General features: G+C 41.1%; 1 protein-coding gene across 1 annotated transcript in view; it reads left to right on the top strand.

The window, feature by feature from the left end:
* Positions 1 to 16,203, top strand: part of CCDC170 (coiled-coil domain containing 170) — a 90,840-nt gene that overhangs the window by 61,183 nt on the left and 13,454 nt on the right. Inside the window, exons 8-9 of the mRNA XM_050788865.1 lie at positions 3,147 to 3,320; positions 6,402 to 6,644. Coding sequence (XP_050644822.1) covers positions 3,147 to 3,320; positions 6,402 to 6,644 — 417 coding nt within the window. The remainder of the gene's footprint in view (positions 1 to 3,146; positions 3,321 to 6,401; positions 6,645 to 16,203) is intronic.

Genomic DNA, 16,203 nt, shown 5'->3' with positions numbered 1-16,203 from the left:
ATGATTGCCATTCTAACTGGTGTGAGATGGTATCTCATTGTGGTTTTGATTTGCATTTCTCTGATGGCCAGTGATGATGAGCATTTTTTCATGTGTCTGTTGGCTGTATGAATGTCTTCTTTTGAGAAATGTCTGTTCATATCCTTTGCCCACTTTTTGATGGGGTTGTTTGTTTTTTTCTTGTAAATTTGTTTGAGTTCTTTGTAGGTTCTGGATATTAGCCCTTTGTCAGATGAGTAGATTGCAAAAATTTTCTCCCATTCTGTAGGCTGCCTGTTCACTCTGATGGTAGTTTCTTTTGCTATGCAGAAGCTCTTTAGTTTAATGAGATCCCATTTGTCAATTTTGGCTTTTGCTGCCGTTGCTTTTGGTGTTTTAGACATGAAGTCTTTGCCCATGCCTATGTCCTGAATGGTACTACCTAGGTTTTCCTCTAGGATTTTTATGGTATTAGGTCTAACATTTAAGTCTCTAATCCATCTTGAATTAATAGGAACACTTTTACACTGTTGGTGGGATTGTAAACTAGTTCAACCATTATGGAAAACAGTATGGCGATTCCTCAAGGATCTAGAACTAGATGTACCATATGACCCAGCCATCCCATTACTGGGTATATACCCAAAGGATTATAAATTATGCTGCTATAAAGACACATGCACACGTATGTTTATTGCGGCACTATTCACAATAGCAAAGACTTGGAATCAACCCAAATGTCCATCAGTGACAGATTGGATTAAGAAAATGTGGCACATATACACCATGGAATACTATGCAGCCATAAAAAAGGATGAGTTTGAGTCCTTTGTAGGGACTTGGATGCAGCTGGAATCCATCATTCTTAGCAAACTATCACAAGAACAGAAAACCAAACACCGCATGTTCTCACTCATAGGTGGGAACTGAACAATGAGATCACTCGGACTCAGGAAGGGGAACATCACACACCAGGGCCTATCATGGGGAGGGGGGAGGGGGGAGGGATTGCATTGGGAGTTATACCTGATGTAAATGACGAGTTGATGGGTGCAGCACAGCAACATGGCACAAGTATACATATGTAACAAACCTGCACATTATGCACATGTACCCTACAACTTAAAGTACAATAATAATAAATAAATTTAAAAAAAATAAAAAAATAAAAAAAAAAAAGAAATAGAAAAAAAGAGGGTTTCGTACCATCATGTAAAAGGTACTTATCTATTTTAGGTAAAATACAAGCAATAGCACTTAGGTCACTTTCATAGACACAGATTAAAAATTAAAAATTCCATATAGAGAGCTGATACAGCATTAAAAAGTGATAACCAGAGGATGTAGAGACAAAAGCAGTTTATGGGATTGTAGCACAATGCAATAAGTGATATTTGCAATGAATGTGACTTATAAAGAAGAGATAAAATTGTATTCACATGTATGCTATTTGCCAAAACTGGAAAATAGACACTTATAATATAATTTCGTCCTGATAATTAAAACATGGCTAGTTCTGGGCTTTAAGCTGGTGTGCTTCAGTTGGCAGGAAATTGTACCTATTTAAACACTTAATTGCCTGAAAATGCCAGATGGATAAGTTATTGCAATCAGAAGAAAATATCAAAGATAAAACCCAAATCATGAAATTACGATATAGAAAGCTCATTGATTGATTTATTCATCCAGTAAGCACTTAGTAAGCATTATCTTATGTGTGGACTTGCCAGATAAACCACAGAAATCAAGTAGAGGAAAACCTTTAAATAGCTTTCTAACTGTAGACTGCTAAAATATGAACCCCGACTTCCTTCATACAGCTCTGTTTTAGGGAGGAGGTGTTTATTTAACATAATTTTACTTAATTTAACTTAATTTTAAAGACATTTTCTAAAACATCTTAATTAATAAAAAAGACCCCAAAATCTTGTTCAAAATTTTGTTTGTATGGTGAGCTTTGAGTTTGGAGTGCTCTGTAGAGCCTAAGAAGAGTAAAGTGGCAACTGTCTAAGTTGCCAGGGTCCACCTTTGAGGCCAGGGCCCAGGTAGGTGGGAAAAATTCCCAAGGAAGGTGCGTGGGTGGGTGTGTTAGTCCATTTTCACACTGCTGATAAAGACATAGGCTGGGCACGGTGGGTCACATCTGTAATCCTAGCACTTTGGGAAGCCAAGACGAATGGATCACCTGAGGTCAGGAGTTTGAGACCAGCCTGCCCAATGTGGTGAAATCCCATCTCTACTAAAAATACAAAAAAATTAGCCAGGCCTGGTGGCACGTGCCTGTAATCCCAGCTACCCAGGAGGCTGAGGCAGGAGAATTGCTGGAACCTGGGAGGCAGAGGCCGCAGTGAGCTGAGATCAAGCCACTGCACTCTAGCCTGGGCAACAGAGGAAGACTCTGTCTCCAAAAAAAATAAAAATAAAAATAAAAAAATAAATAAAATAAATAAAAAAAGACATACCTGAGGCTGGGTAATTTATAAAGAAAAAGAGGTTTAATGGACTCACAGTTCCACGTGGCTCAGGAGTCCTCACAATCATGGTGGAAGAGTAAGGGATGTCTTATATGGTAGCAGGCAGAGAGAGAGAATGAGAGCCAAGCAAAAGGGGTTTTCCCTGATAAAACCATCAGATGTCATGCAACTTATTCTCTACCATGAGAACAGTGTGGGGGAAACTGCCCCCATGATTCAATTATCTTCCACCAGGTCCCTCCCACAACATGTGGGAATTATGGGAGCTACAATTCAGGATGAGGTTTGAGTAGTGACACAGCCAAACCGTATCAATGGGTGGATCCCAGGGGCTGGATTAGCCTGGGAGGGGCATGGTTGCAGCAGCAAGTTGTCAAAGCAGAGAGATGAAGATGTAATCAAACATAGCCAAATGTGTTGTTTGGCAGGGTTAAGAAAAGTATATAATATTCGACTGAACATCAACATCAAGGGCTAGGAGAGTCAAGAGCATTCAGACAAGGGGTAGGCAGGGAAATGGCAGGATGGTTCAGGAATTTATTACCACATATTGGATCAGAGTCCATGCTCCACTCTATGCTCTCTGCAAAGGAGAATTACCTGTAAGCTTGGGAGAAAGAGGAAAAGATTCTGTGAGATCACCCATTAACTTTGACTTTCATGTCCTATTTTTGTTTTTGTTCTTGGGTTTAGTATCTTAAATTTCTGGATCAGCTTTCGCAGAAAATGAAGTTGGACCAGATGGCTGCTGAACTTGGTTTTGACATGCGGCTGGATGTGGTTTTAGCTCGAACAGAGCAGCTGGTTCGTCTTGAGAGCAATGCAGTCATTGAGAACAAGACCATTGCCCACAATTTACAGAGAAAGGTAGGGGATATTGAAACTTGCTAGTATTGAGAGAAGAAGTTTCTGAAAAACCCAAACATTGAAAAATAATGTACTGCCACCATATTTACCAGTGTAGCTAGGAAGAATCTTATAAAAATATGTATTTAGAATTGGAGGCTGAATTTCAAGTCTGAAGAATTGATAAGTGTATCTGTCACCTAAGGTCGTGTTTCACTGTGTGTAACCAGTACCCACAATGACAGTGACTTAGGCAAGTAGAAGTTTTTTGTATTTTGTTTTTTTGTTTTGTTTTGTTTTTCTCACACGAATTCCTGGAGACAGGAAGTTTGGGGCTGGTGTGGCAACTCTCCTCTGTAAAGTCTTCAAGGAACCAGGCTCATTTCAGCTGATTCATTTCCCATCCCTAGGGTGATCCTTATTCTCATGGTTCCAAATGGTGCCTGGAACCATTATATCTGTGTTCAAGATAGAATAGAAGAAAAGAGTGAGGAAGAGGGCTGTAAAAGAACAAGCAGAGCCATCTTTTGAAAAAGACACTCAGAATTTGCTACATGAACTTTTGTTTATATCCCATGGCCAGAAAATGTATTGGTGGTCAAACCTAGCTGCAAGGGAGGCTTGCAAATGTAGCCTTAATTCTGGGTAGCCATTTACCTAGCTAGAAAAAATTCACAGTTTCTATTACTTTGGGAGAGGAGGAGAACTGGGAGGACATTTAGCAGCCTCTGCATTTATAAGCTCAGTTGTGCTAGAAATTCTAGTAGAGAGAGAAGGGCTTACTTTTCTTCACTCAAACGAAGAGTTAGAAACAGTTTAGACTAAATCAATGAATGAATGGATGAAAGGGATAAAATATAATTATTAGTTACATAATTATTGGTATTGGGGAAAAATACGAAAACACAGATGTATTCTTATAATAGTTCTTAGGAGAAAAATGCTATGATACAATTCCAGTGTAGATGCTGTATAATGAGTCACATCTGGGTTCCCAATTTGGTTCCATCAAGCTGTGTGACCTTGAACAAATTATATACCTCTCTGTCTCTGTTTCCTTGTATTTAAGATGGGGATGCTATATACCCCAAGGAGTTGCTAGTTTTTAATAAATAACATTTTCAAACCCTTGGCTCACAGAAGTTGCTGTGTTCATGTTTGGCTTCTCCACTACCATAGCTTAAGAAATATTTTATAAAAGATAGCATACAAACTCTATTACCATTAGAGACATTAAATTAGCTACCATTCTTTCCAAAGTTCTGCTCAGATCATTGATGCTTTTTCTCAATATCCAACACTATTACTTCTTAATAATTATATAATTATTAAACTTACCAGTTTATAGAATTTACCAGTGTAAAATTGCAATGGAGTGGAACTTTTATTTCTTTTCTTTTCTTTTTTTTTTTGTTTTGAGACAGAGTTTCACTCTTGTCACCCAGGCTGGAGTGCAATGGCATGATCTTGGCCCACTGCAACTTCTGCCTCCCAGGTTCAGGTGATTCTCCTTCCTCAGCCTCCTGAGTAGCTGGGTTTACAGGCATCTGCAACCATGCCTGGCTAATTTTTGTATTCTTAATAGAGACGAGGTTTCACTATGTTGGCCAGGCTGGTCTCAAACTCCTGACCTCAGGTCACTCGACTTCCTTGGCCTCCCAGACTGCTGAGATTACAGGCATGAGCCACCATGTCTGACCTGGAGTGGAATTTGACATGAAGAAGCTTAAGAAAGGGAATTTGATGAGAGAAATATTAAAAAGGCCTTGTTCAAAAGTGATCTAGATATGGAGACAGCTGTCACTGTTAGGCAGGATACTCAAAGCAGCATTTCAGTAAGTCTTTCCACCTTTTACCACTTTACAAGTGCAGAGTAGATAATTAGGGGAAATTTGATGGTCTTCAGCTTGAACACTTGATAATACATGATTCTGATTCTGATGTTTGTAGCACATGACAGAGGTTTCTGTACTTAATATTCCATCCACTAATTGTGACATGTGGAGCCCAGGAAGATTCTTCCCCTCTAGAGTCCATAGTCATTTTCTTAAATATCACTCTGATTTCCTTTTTTGAGTTTGATTACCAATGATAAATGATGTTTGAGAACCTGTCCTCTGCTTAGTTTGTGGACCTTATAGTCTGGGCATATAATAAAGACCAAGAAGCCTTCTTACAGTCTCTTTTATTTCTAAGATTTTATATGTATAAGCAAAGCTTTAAAGCAAAGCTTACTTAAAAGTCTTCTTGGTATATCTCACTTTAAAAATATATCAACTCTCAGCCAGGTGTGGTGGTTTACACCTGTAATCCCAGCACTTTTGGAGACTGAGGCAGGTGGACCTCTTGAACCTAGGAGTTCAAGATCAGCCTGGGCAACATGGTGAAACCCTGTCTTTACAAAAAATACAAAAATCAGCTGGGTGTGGTGGCATACACCTGTAGTCCCAGCTACTTGGGAGGTGGAGAGGTGGAAGGATTGCTTGAGCCTGGGAGAGGGAGGCTGCAGTGAACCGTGATCATGCCACTACACCCCAGCCTGCACAATAGAATGAGACCCTGTCTCAAAAAAAAAAAAAGTTGATATATATCCACTCCCATGTTGGGGACCACCTATTCCAGTTCTAAGGGATTGAAATGAGCCGGTCTAGGTTGACAGTACTCACTTGCATTGTATCTTATTTCAGAAAACGTCAGTGCAGGTATTGTGGCCATTAGATGTTAGACAGGATTTTGTCTCTCTGTCTTATCATATTCTGCTCTTGATAAACTCATCTGCGGAGTTTTTTAAAAGTAATTTTACACTTTTCTGATGATGCACATAATGTTAGAGAGCATCAGATGTGGAAAGCTGACTCCTCTGCACATTTTCTAGGGCTCCTTTGTCTCAGAGTTTAGGTATGCAATTAATTCTTGGAAAGGGTATGAATAAAAAATGCAATCAGGAAAAGGAATCCAATAACTTTTTTGATGGTTTACACATTAGTCTTATAGAGGTGTAGATAAAGATCAACCCCTCTGGATATTATTATTACTGGGTAACTCATTTATATTTACTACTGTCCAATTATTTTTTAAAAATCCCCATTTGCATCAAACCAGCTAAAGACACAGAAAGAGAGACTGGAAAGCAAAGAACTACACATGAGCCTCCTCCGGCAGAAAATAGCCCAGCTGGAGGAGGAGAAGCAGGCACGCACGGCCTTGGTGGTTGAGAGGGACAACATGCATCTCACTGTCAGGAACCTGCAGAAGAAGGTGGAGAGGCTGCAGAAGGAGCTGAACACATGTCGAGACTTGAACACTGAGCTCAAAGCCAAAGTGGCTGACACCAATGAACTGAAGGCAAGTGCTCGGCTCCATTTTGTTGTTGCTTTTTGCTAGTTACTGTCAATGTTTATGCAAAAGAATAATAGCTTTATCAGGACACACCAGAAAAAGAAAGATGAAAGCTTCCTCTGATTTTCTAGAGTTGTGGGAAAAATGCAAACAAGACACAAATCGGAGTACATATCCATTTAGTGTCTCTTCAATATCTGAAGTGAAGCCATCATCGCTAGGTGAAAAGTCAGCCAAAAAGTGATGATGTTTTCTTTTCTTTTTTGAGGAGAAGTTTTGCTCTTGTTGCCCAGGCTGGAGTGCAATGGCATGATCTTGGCTAACCACAACTTCCTCCTCCTGTGTTCAAGCGATTCTCCTGCCTCAGCCTCCCGAGTAGCCAGGATTACAAGAGTGTGCCACCACGCCTGGCTAATTTTGTATTTTCAGTAGAGATTTGGTTTCTCCATGTTAGTCAGGTTGGTCTCGAACTCCTGATCTCAGGTGATCCACCCACCTTGGCCTCCCAAAGTGCTGGGATTACATGTATGAGCCACTGCGCCTGGCCTTTTAAAAAATGTTTTTGAGACGGAGTCTCACTCTTTTACCCAGGCTAGAGTGCAGTGGCATGATCTCGACTCACTGCAAACTCTGCCTGGGTTCAAGTGATTCTCCTGCTTCAGCCTCCCAAGTAGCTGGGATTACAGGTGTGCACCACCACACCCGGCTAATTTTTTTGTATTTTCAGTAGAGACGGGGTTTCACCATGTTGGCCAGACTGGTCCCCAACTTCTGACCTCAAGTGATCCACCTGCCTCAGCCTTCTGAAGTGCTGGGATTACAAGTGTGAGCCACTGCACCTGGCCAAAAAGTGGTGATGTTTTAAGTCCAGAAAAGAAATACATTTCTCCAAAGTGTTGGTGACTGCTATTAGTGATGATGCAGGGATTAATCACACTGGAATTTGCTTAGGAAGAAATGAGAAAATGCGTACAACTGTTTGCTGAAAAGAGTCAGGCAGGCAAGGGTATTTATGTTGTGCTCTGTAGGATGCATCATTACCAAGTCCAGTGGAGAAGGTCACCAGACTGGGGAGACATAATTCCTATATTCAAGGTGTTCAACTTCTAATGAAGGCAGAGCAGAAAGAAATGGAAACTTACAAGAAATTTAATCAAAAGATCCACATGTCATGCATGTGTGTGCCACTGGCAATAATATGTAACTTAATATGCACACATCATCCTTAGCAGGTGTGCAAATTGCAAGTGCAGTGGACAATGCTCTTTGCAGACAATGCTCTGAAACTGCTTTTTGGAAGGTTTCCGAATCTGGAAACAGACAGGCAGGGAAAAAGAATCTGGAATTAAGGCAGCTCTTGAACATGTGTAGTGGGGACCATGTTTTAGAAAATATTTTCCAGTGTAGTTACCCTTCTGAGTAGTTTTCTTTTCCCCGCTGAAGCCCTTCTGCCGTGGGGACTAGACTGCCAAGTTGAAGTGTACTTCCTTGGTGAAGGGGAGAACGCCCCCCCCCCAGAGAAGGGCACATATCTGAATACAAGGAAGGGGGAAAGAAAGGAAAAGCATCTGAGGTGGTGCCATGGGTAGGGAGAAACTATCAGAGGTAAGTCCCCTCAACAGTCCCTTTACAACTTGAGACTGACCTTTAGCGGGGATTTGGGGTAGGGTGGGATGGCATCAGCTGCTCTAACCCTGGCTGGAAGGGGCTGCAAAAGGTGATGAATCTTGGGGGCCTAGATTGTACCCCGATTCCCTGGAGCCTGGAGTTCCATTTTCACTAGTGAGGGATATGGATGACAGCTGAAATGCAAGCTGGAGAGCTCATTACAGGAGCAGATGGGGGTGTTCCCTTCAACTGAGGGACAAAGTGACCCTCCATCAGAGGCCCTGGGGTAATCACCTAGGCTGTGGCCCAATAGCAGCTACAGCCAAGCCTTGAACTAACCAAGACCAATGATGGGGCCTCGACTGTGGTAAGAGACCCTCACACATTTCACAAGTCAAATAATAGATACAGAAGAGATTCAGGGCAGCATGAGGGCCAGAATCACTTTTCCTAATGTCACAAGGACTTTCCTCCATCCAGTCATCATCTCAGAAAGAAGGAGGGGAGAGAAGAATCCCCTAAAGATGGCATTGCATGAACAAAAACAAATCTTAAACCCAAAGAAATGCGGTTAGCTGCAACTACCATCTGCTGTAACCATTTGGGGTGACGGTAGTGGGGAGTTTGTTTCCTGTATCCAAAGGACTATACAGATTATCCTAAAGTTAATGTGGCTGGGACATTGCACCAGCTGCTCCTGATTGTAGGATATGTGGGTGTTCATCCCTACGCCAGAGGCACTCATCCCCTCTGACGTCCTTGCTTATGAGGATATAGGAGTACTACTTTGTTAGAGAGAATAAAGGGCCTTTGGACACTTCCAAAGGAGGTAGAAAGGAAAAGTTAAAGAAATGGAAACCAGTGGTATGACAGTTAATAGTTGCAGAATGTCGTTGAACAAAATAGGAAAAGGAACCTCACCATTATAGTCAATGTGTGATGCAGACCTTTGAAAAGGAAACAAAATTTTGGGCTTTAGAGAACAATAAGGAGAATTTGCAGACCTGATCTAACACTTTTGAAGAATTTTTTTTTTTTTTTTTTTTTTTTTTTGAGACGGAGTCTCGCTCTGTCTCCCAGGCTGGAGTGCAGTGGCCGGATCTCAGCTCACTGCAAGCTCCGCCTCCCGGGTTCCCGCCATTCTCCTGCCTCAGCCTCCCGAGTAGCTGGGACTACAGGCGCCCGCCACCTCGCCCGGCTAGTTTTTTGTATTTTTTTAGTAGAGACGGGGTTTCACCGTGTTAGCCAGGATGGTCTCGATCTCCCGACCTCGTGATCCGCCCGTCTCGGCCTCCCAAAGTGCTGGGATTACAGGCTTGAGCCACCGCGCCCGGCCTGAAGAATTTCTCTTACCCATAGAGAGGCAGTTGCATGTAGACAAGGATATGGCTAATTCGGAGCTGTACAGTGTTTCACAAACTCAGACTGAAAAACCAAACAGTCTCCAGTCTTTGCCAAGATTTTATAAACGCAGATTACTTCCTAGTACTGTCATGGTATTTGGTACAACATTGCCTCTGATCAAACAACAGTTGTTGGAGTAGAGGATGAGGATGAGTGACAGTCAGTGCAATATAGGTGGATAGGAGGTCTGGTCGGCTGCTGATGACACCTTGACCATGTCCGGGAGTTAGGGAGTGGAAGAAGCTGAGCAGTGGACAGGGGCCAGATCACATGGAGCCTTATGTATCACGCTAAGATGTTTGGACTTATCCTCTGGGTCCTGGGGAGCCATTGGAGGATAAAATTGTCAGGAAAGAGACTGAGAAGAAACAGAGAGAGATAGGGAGAGAGCAGAATGAGGCTGTGGTCAACAGTACCAAGTGCAGCAGTGAGATAATGACTGAAGGAGTAACCACTACACTTGGTTTTGGAAAATCTGTAACTCAAGCATGTATAGATCATGGTGGTAGTGGGTGAGGGTTTTGAGAATAAGCCAAATTTCAGGGATGAAAGACAAATGAAAACAAAGACAGTGTAATACCTTTCTGGGATAGTTGGATGAAAAGGAGAAGAGAGGTGGGAAATAAAGTTGGCTTGCGTATTTACTTGGTTGCTTTATTTTGCATAGACAGATCCACACACTTTTACAGATAAGATATAGGAAATGTGTAGGAGAGACTTGGTTTGACTGACTCAAGAATTACTCAGGCCCTTACACGTTTCAAAGGAATGTTAAGTCTGCCTTCCAGTGGAGAATAGAGCTCTCTCTAATGTGCTAACACAGTAAACGCCAACTTCATGCATTTATGAGATATCAAATACAGAATAGATTTTTATTTTGTATTTGATATGAATCCAAAATATCAGACTTCTGATATCAATGTCCAAGACAGACTACTGATATCAACTCTCCCCCCTTATGCATTGCCTAAGCTAGTCCCTGTATTTCACTATTCATAAAGTAATATTTCTAGACATTAGCAAAAATAGCTTTACTGTATTAATTTCTTAGGGCTACCCAGTTACCACAAACTGGGTGGCTCAATACTCAATCCCGCTAACAGTCCTTGGTTTATAGCTGCATAATTCCAATCTCTGCCGCCCCTTCAAGTGGCCTCCCCATGTGTCTCTCGTTTTCTGTCTCTTATAAGGACATCCATTGTTGGTGTTAGGGCCCATCCTAATTCAAAACGATCTAATCATGAGACTGTTACCTTAATCATTACCTGCAAAGGCCCTTGTCTAAATAAGGTCACATTTTGAAGTTCTAGGTGGACACAGCTTTTGGGAAGGCACTACTCAAACCACTACACTTATTAAATTCACAATTTTACCACTCTTAGAGGGACAATATAAAATAATAATTTGAATTACATTTCTATGGTTTTTTAACAATGAGAAATGTCTACATCCCATAAAGTTTATTTTCTAAAGTGTATAATTGAATGGTTTTTAGTATATTGACAAGGTTGTGCAAACATCACCACTATCTAATTCCAGGACTTTCCATCACTTCTGCCACATCCTTCCCCAAAATCCCACACCCAACCGCAATCATTCTTCATTTACCCTTTCTTCAACTTCTGGTAACCAGTAATCTTTCTGTCTTTATAAATTTGTCCATTCTGTAAATTGTATATAAACGGAATCATGTAATACATGGCCTTTGTCTCTGGCTTTTTGTATTAGTCTGTTTTCCTGCTGCTAATAAAGACATACCTGAGACTGGACAATTTCCAAATGAAAGAGGTGTAACGGACTTACAGTTCCACATGGCTGGGGAGGCCTCATAATCATGGCAGAAAGTGAAAGGCACTTCTTACACGGTGGTGGCAAGAGAGAATGAGAGCCAAGTGACAGGGGTTTTCCCTTATAAAACCATCAGATCTTGTGAGACTTATATACTATCATGAGAAAAGCATGGGGGAAACCACCCCCATGATTCAGTTATCTCCAACTGGGTCCCTCCCACAACATATGGGAATTATGGGAGCTACAATTCAAGATGGGATTTGGGTGGTGACACAGCCAAACCATATCACTTCTTTTACTTAGTATGAGTATACTTAATATTTTCAAGGTTCATCCCATGTTGTACCATGGATCAGTACTTCATTCCTGTATTGGTCAGGGTTCTCCAGAAAAACAGAAGCAATAGGAGGTGTGTGTGTGTGTATGTGTGTTTGTGTGTATGCAGACAGATATATGTAGATATAAATATCTAATATAAATATCTACATCAATCAATCAATCATCTATCTGTCTACATGGAGAGATTTATTTTAAAGAATTGGCTCACACAATTATGGAGACTAGCAGGATGGGCTGACAGACTGGAGACCTAGGTAGAGCTAATGTGGTAGTAAAAATATGAAGGCTGGCAGGTTTTCCTTGTGTTCAGGGAAGCTCATTGTCTCATTCTGCTTATGCCTTCAACTGATTGGATGAAGCTTACCCACATTTTGGAGGGCACTCTGCTTTATGCAAAGTCTATCCATTAAATATTTGACCAAATATCTGGGCATGATTGCCCAGCCAAATTGATACATAAAATTAACCATCATAATTGCTTTTTATGGATGAGGAATATTTCATTGTGTGGATATACCACATTTTGGTTGTCCGTTCAGCATTTGATGAGCATTTAGATTGTTTCCACTTTTGGCTATTCTGAACAAGGCTGCTATGAACATTTGGGTGAAAGCTTTTGTACTTGTTTCTTTCTTTCTTTTTTTTTTTGAGACAGAGTCTCACTCTTTTGCCCAGGCTGGAGTGCAGTGGTGCTATCTCGGCTCACTGCAAGCTCCACCTCCTGGGTTCACGCCATTCTCCTGCCTCAGCCTCCTGAGTAGCTGGGACTACAGGTGCCCACCACCACATCTGGCTAATTTTTTGTATTTTTTGTATTTTTAGTAGAGACGGGGTTTCACCATGTTAGCCAGGATGGTCTCGATCTCCTGACCTTGTGATCTGCCTGCCTCGGCCTCCCAAAGTGCTGGGATAACAGGGGTGACACCGCGCCCGGCCTGTACTCATTTCTATGTCTGTTTCAAAACCATGATTGAAGACCTTGATGCCTAGGTTATACAAATCTTCTGTTTTAAGATCCATGCTGTAAATTTACTCCTGAATTCTAGACCAAGAAAAAGTAGACCTTTCCATATACTATTACATTTTAATTTGGCAGTCAAACATAAGTATTACAGAAATCCTTTTTGCAAGAAAAATGTTTTTTCATGAATTTCTCTACCTGTGTTGAGTTAAAATAATTTTATTATAATATTATTTACATGTGTACAAACTTAAAACTATATAGAAATTTCTTAATCTTATTATATTTCTTAATATTATGAAATCCATACCAGTTTAGAAATCAAAACAAAGGATAAAATAGAATTTAAAAAATTAGGGATATTAATTCTATGTGATAGATTATTTTACTAAAATTACCATTGATATGGTTTGGCTCTGTGTCCCTACCCAAATGTCATCTTGAATTGTAATCCCCATGTGTTGAGGGAGGGAGGTGATTGGATCACAGGAGCGGTTTTCCCCATGTTGTTCTCATGATAGTGAGTGAGTTCTCATGAGATTTGATTGTTTTATAAGTGTTTGACAGTTCCTTCTTCACATGCTGTCACTCTTGCTGCCACTATGTAAGACATGCCTGCTTCCCCTTCCACCATGACTGTAAGTTTCCTGAGGTCTCCTCAGCGATGCAGAACTGTGAGTCAATTACATTTATTTCCATTATAAATTACCCAGTCTCGGGTATTTCTTTTTTCTTTTTCTTTTTTTTAAGATGGAGTTTTGCTGGTATTTCTTTTTTCTTTTTCTTTTTTTTAAGATGGAGTTTTGCTCTGTCGCTCAGGCTGGAGTGCAATGTGCGATCTCGGCTCACTGCAACCTCTGCCTCCCGGGTTCAAGTGATTCTCCTGCCTCAGCCTCCTGAGTAGTTGGGATTACAGGTGTGTGCCATCATGCCTGGCTAATTTTTTGTATTTTTAGTAGAGATGGGGTTTCACCATGTTGGCCAGGCTGGTTGTGAACTCCTGACTTCAGGTGATCCACCCGCCTCGGCCTCCCAAAGTGCTGGGATTACAGGCATGAGCCACTGTGCCCAGTCAGGTATTTCTTTATAGCATGTGAAAATGGGCTAATACATCCATTAATAAGAATGTGTGGTACCAACTGCTCATGATACAAGTTCTTTTGAGTTTGGCATGTCTAAAGTTTATTTTCCCTAAGGGTATAGGAGTTATTGTACCATGTGTTTTAATACTGCAGATACTTGATTTGTGCCTATGACATGACATAGTTTGGCCTTCACTTTGCATGAACACATTTATATGTTAACTCTGCCTTTACCGTTTTCTCTTTAGCCCAGGATAACTACTCATTGGCACAAATATAGCTTTATACACAAATCCAAATGCCAAGTACTGAAATCATGTGGCAGAATGGCAGAGGATGAAGAAAGTGCTTTGCATAATTCACATCATGCTAGGTGCTTTAGGGCCTGTATCAGTTATCATTAGTTTCAGCTCAATATATTGAAACACCCCGTAATATCAGTGGCTTAGAGAGGAGAGGCGTTTACTCCCTTCTCACTGGAAAGAAGCACCCGGCAACCTCAGTTTTCAATCTTCTGCTTCAGTATCCTAGCAATAGCTTTAGTCCTCAATGCCATCTTCTAGGCCAAGCTAGCTGCTGGGGCTCCAGCTTCACTCTAGTCATCAGAAAGGAGGAACGGTGGAAGGACACCTTGTGTGCTGCTTTCCAGGAATGATACAGCACTTCTTATGTCTCCATTGGCCAGAAATGAGGTCCAACTTAGTCCCTGGACCTCATGTAAGTGAAGTCAGTCTGAGAAATGGGTCTTTATTCTGTACAGTAAGAAAGAAAGTAAGAATAGCTATTTGGTGGAGAGCCATCAGCTATCAGCCTATATCATGTGGCCCAACCTTAGTAGGGAGCTGTGGCCAAAGATCAGCAGTCAGACAACCAAAAACTAGTGGAAAGCTCATTCTCTTCATTGCCGTCTTTCAAGGAAACACCAAAAGGGATTAACGTTCTTCAGCCACCTGTGAAGTTCTCTCCAACTTTCTAACTCTCTTTATATCTCCCAGACAAGACAGCCTCTCCCCACATTCCTTCCCCACTCCAGAACTTTCTCCAACCCAATGAGTATAGCCTTCCTTAATTTTTTCCCCCTGAGCTCCCATCTCGTACTCAGCTCTGATGATGTAGATCCACTGGATTTCTGGGACTGCTTTGAGCTCTTCCCACTTCTGAACGTGTACAGCAAGCAGATCTCCAGCAAGAGGCATGCTCCTAGGGGTCAGATGGTGAAGGAATGGAAGGGTGTGTCCTTATTAGGAACTGAGAAAGGTTCCTTGGTTAACGGCTACAAAATTACAGCTGTTCTATAACAGTATAGGATGACTATAGTTAACAATACTTTATTGTGTATCTTCAAATAGCTAGAAAAGAGGATTTTGAATGTTTCCAACACAAAGAAATGGTAAATGTTTGAGGTGATGAATAAAGCTAATTACCCTGATTTTGACACACACTCCTGTGGTAGGTAAGGGGTTGAAGTGCTGAACATCCATCTTTGATTTCTGCTACATTCCTGCTTAGTTACACCTTTTTCTTTCATTTTTAGTTGGCACATAACAACTGTACATATTTTTGGGATACGGAGTGATATTTTGATGCATGTATACGATGTATAATGAAGAAATCAAGGTAATTAGTGTATCCATCGCCTCAAATATTTATCATTTATTTTTGTTGGAAACATTCAAAATATTCTCTTCTAGCTATTTGAAAATGTACAATAAATTGTTAACTAGAATCACCCTATAGTGCTTTAGAATGCTAAAACGTATTCCTTTTATCCAGCTGTAATTCTGTATCCATTAATCAACCTTTCCCTAAACCCTGCCCCACCCTTCCGAGCCTCTAGTAACCACAATTCTACTCTCTGCATCTATGCACTCAACTTTTTTAGCTTTTACATATGAGTGAGAATATGTAGTATTTCTCTTTCTGTGCCTGGCTTATTTCACTTTACATAACATCCTCTAGACTCATCCACGTTGCTGTGAATGACAGGATTTCATGCTTTATTATGGTAGAATAGTATTGATACATAGATTGATGATGCCTCAAGCCTGTGTTTGCCTCAGCTTCCGTAAATGATTGGAGCGTTGCCTGTCCCAAATGGGAAATGTCCCAAAGGGGATATTCTGGCAGTGTGGGAGGCTAGCTAGAGTTCGTGCCTAGGAGATGTATGGAACATACGTCCTACAGTGTGGTCCTGCTGAACAAGATGCCACTCTGTTTTGGCATTTCCTTTGGTCAAGTTAAAGAGCTGTCTCCCCTGTTTGTCTCTGGCTGTCCTCAGATATATTTTTCCCTTCAGCTACTCAAAGTAGATGCTTTCTGTGGGTTGAGGCAGGAACTGGCCTCTTACTAGGGAACTTAAGATGTTGGGGAAGTTGGTTGT

This window comes from Macaca thibetana, chromosome 4 (genome assembly GCF_024542745.1).
Source record: "Macaca thibetana thibetana isolate TM-01 chromosome 4, ASM2454274v1, whole genome shotgun sequence".
NCBI classification, from domain to species: domain Eukaryota; kingdom Metazoa; phylum Chordata; class Mammalia; order Primates; family Cercopithecidae; genus Macaca; species Macaca thibetana.
The sequence above is the reverse complement of the archived record's forward strand: the minus strand, read 5'-3'. Positions and strand labels throughout refer to the sequence as shown.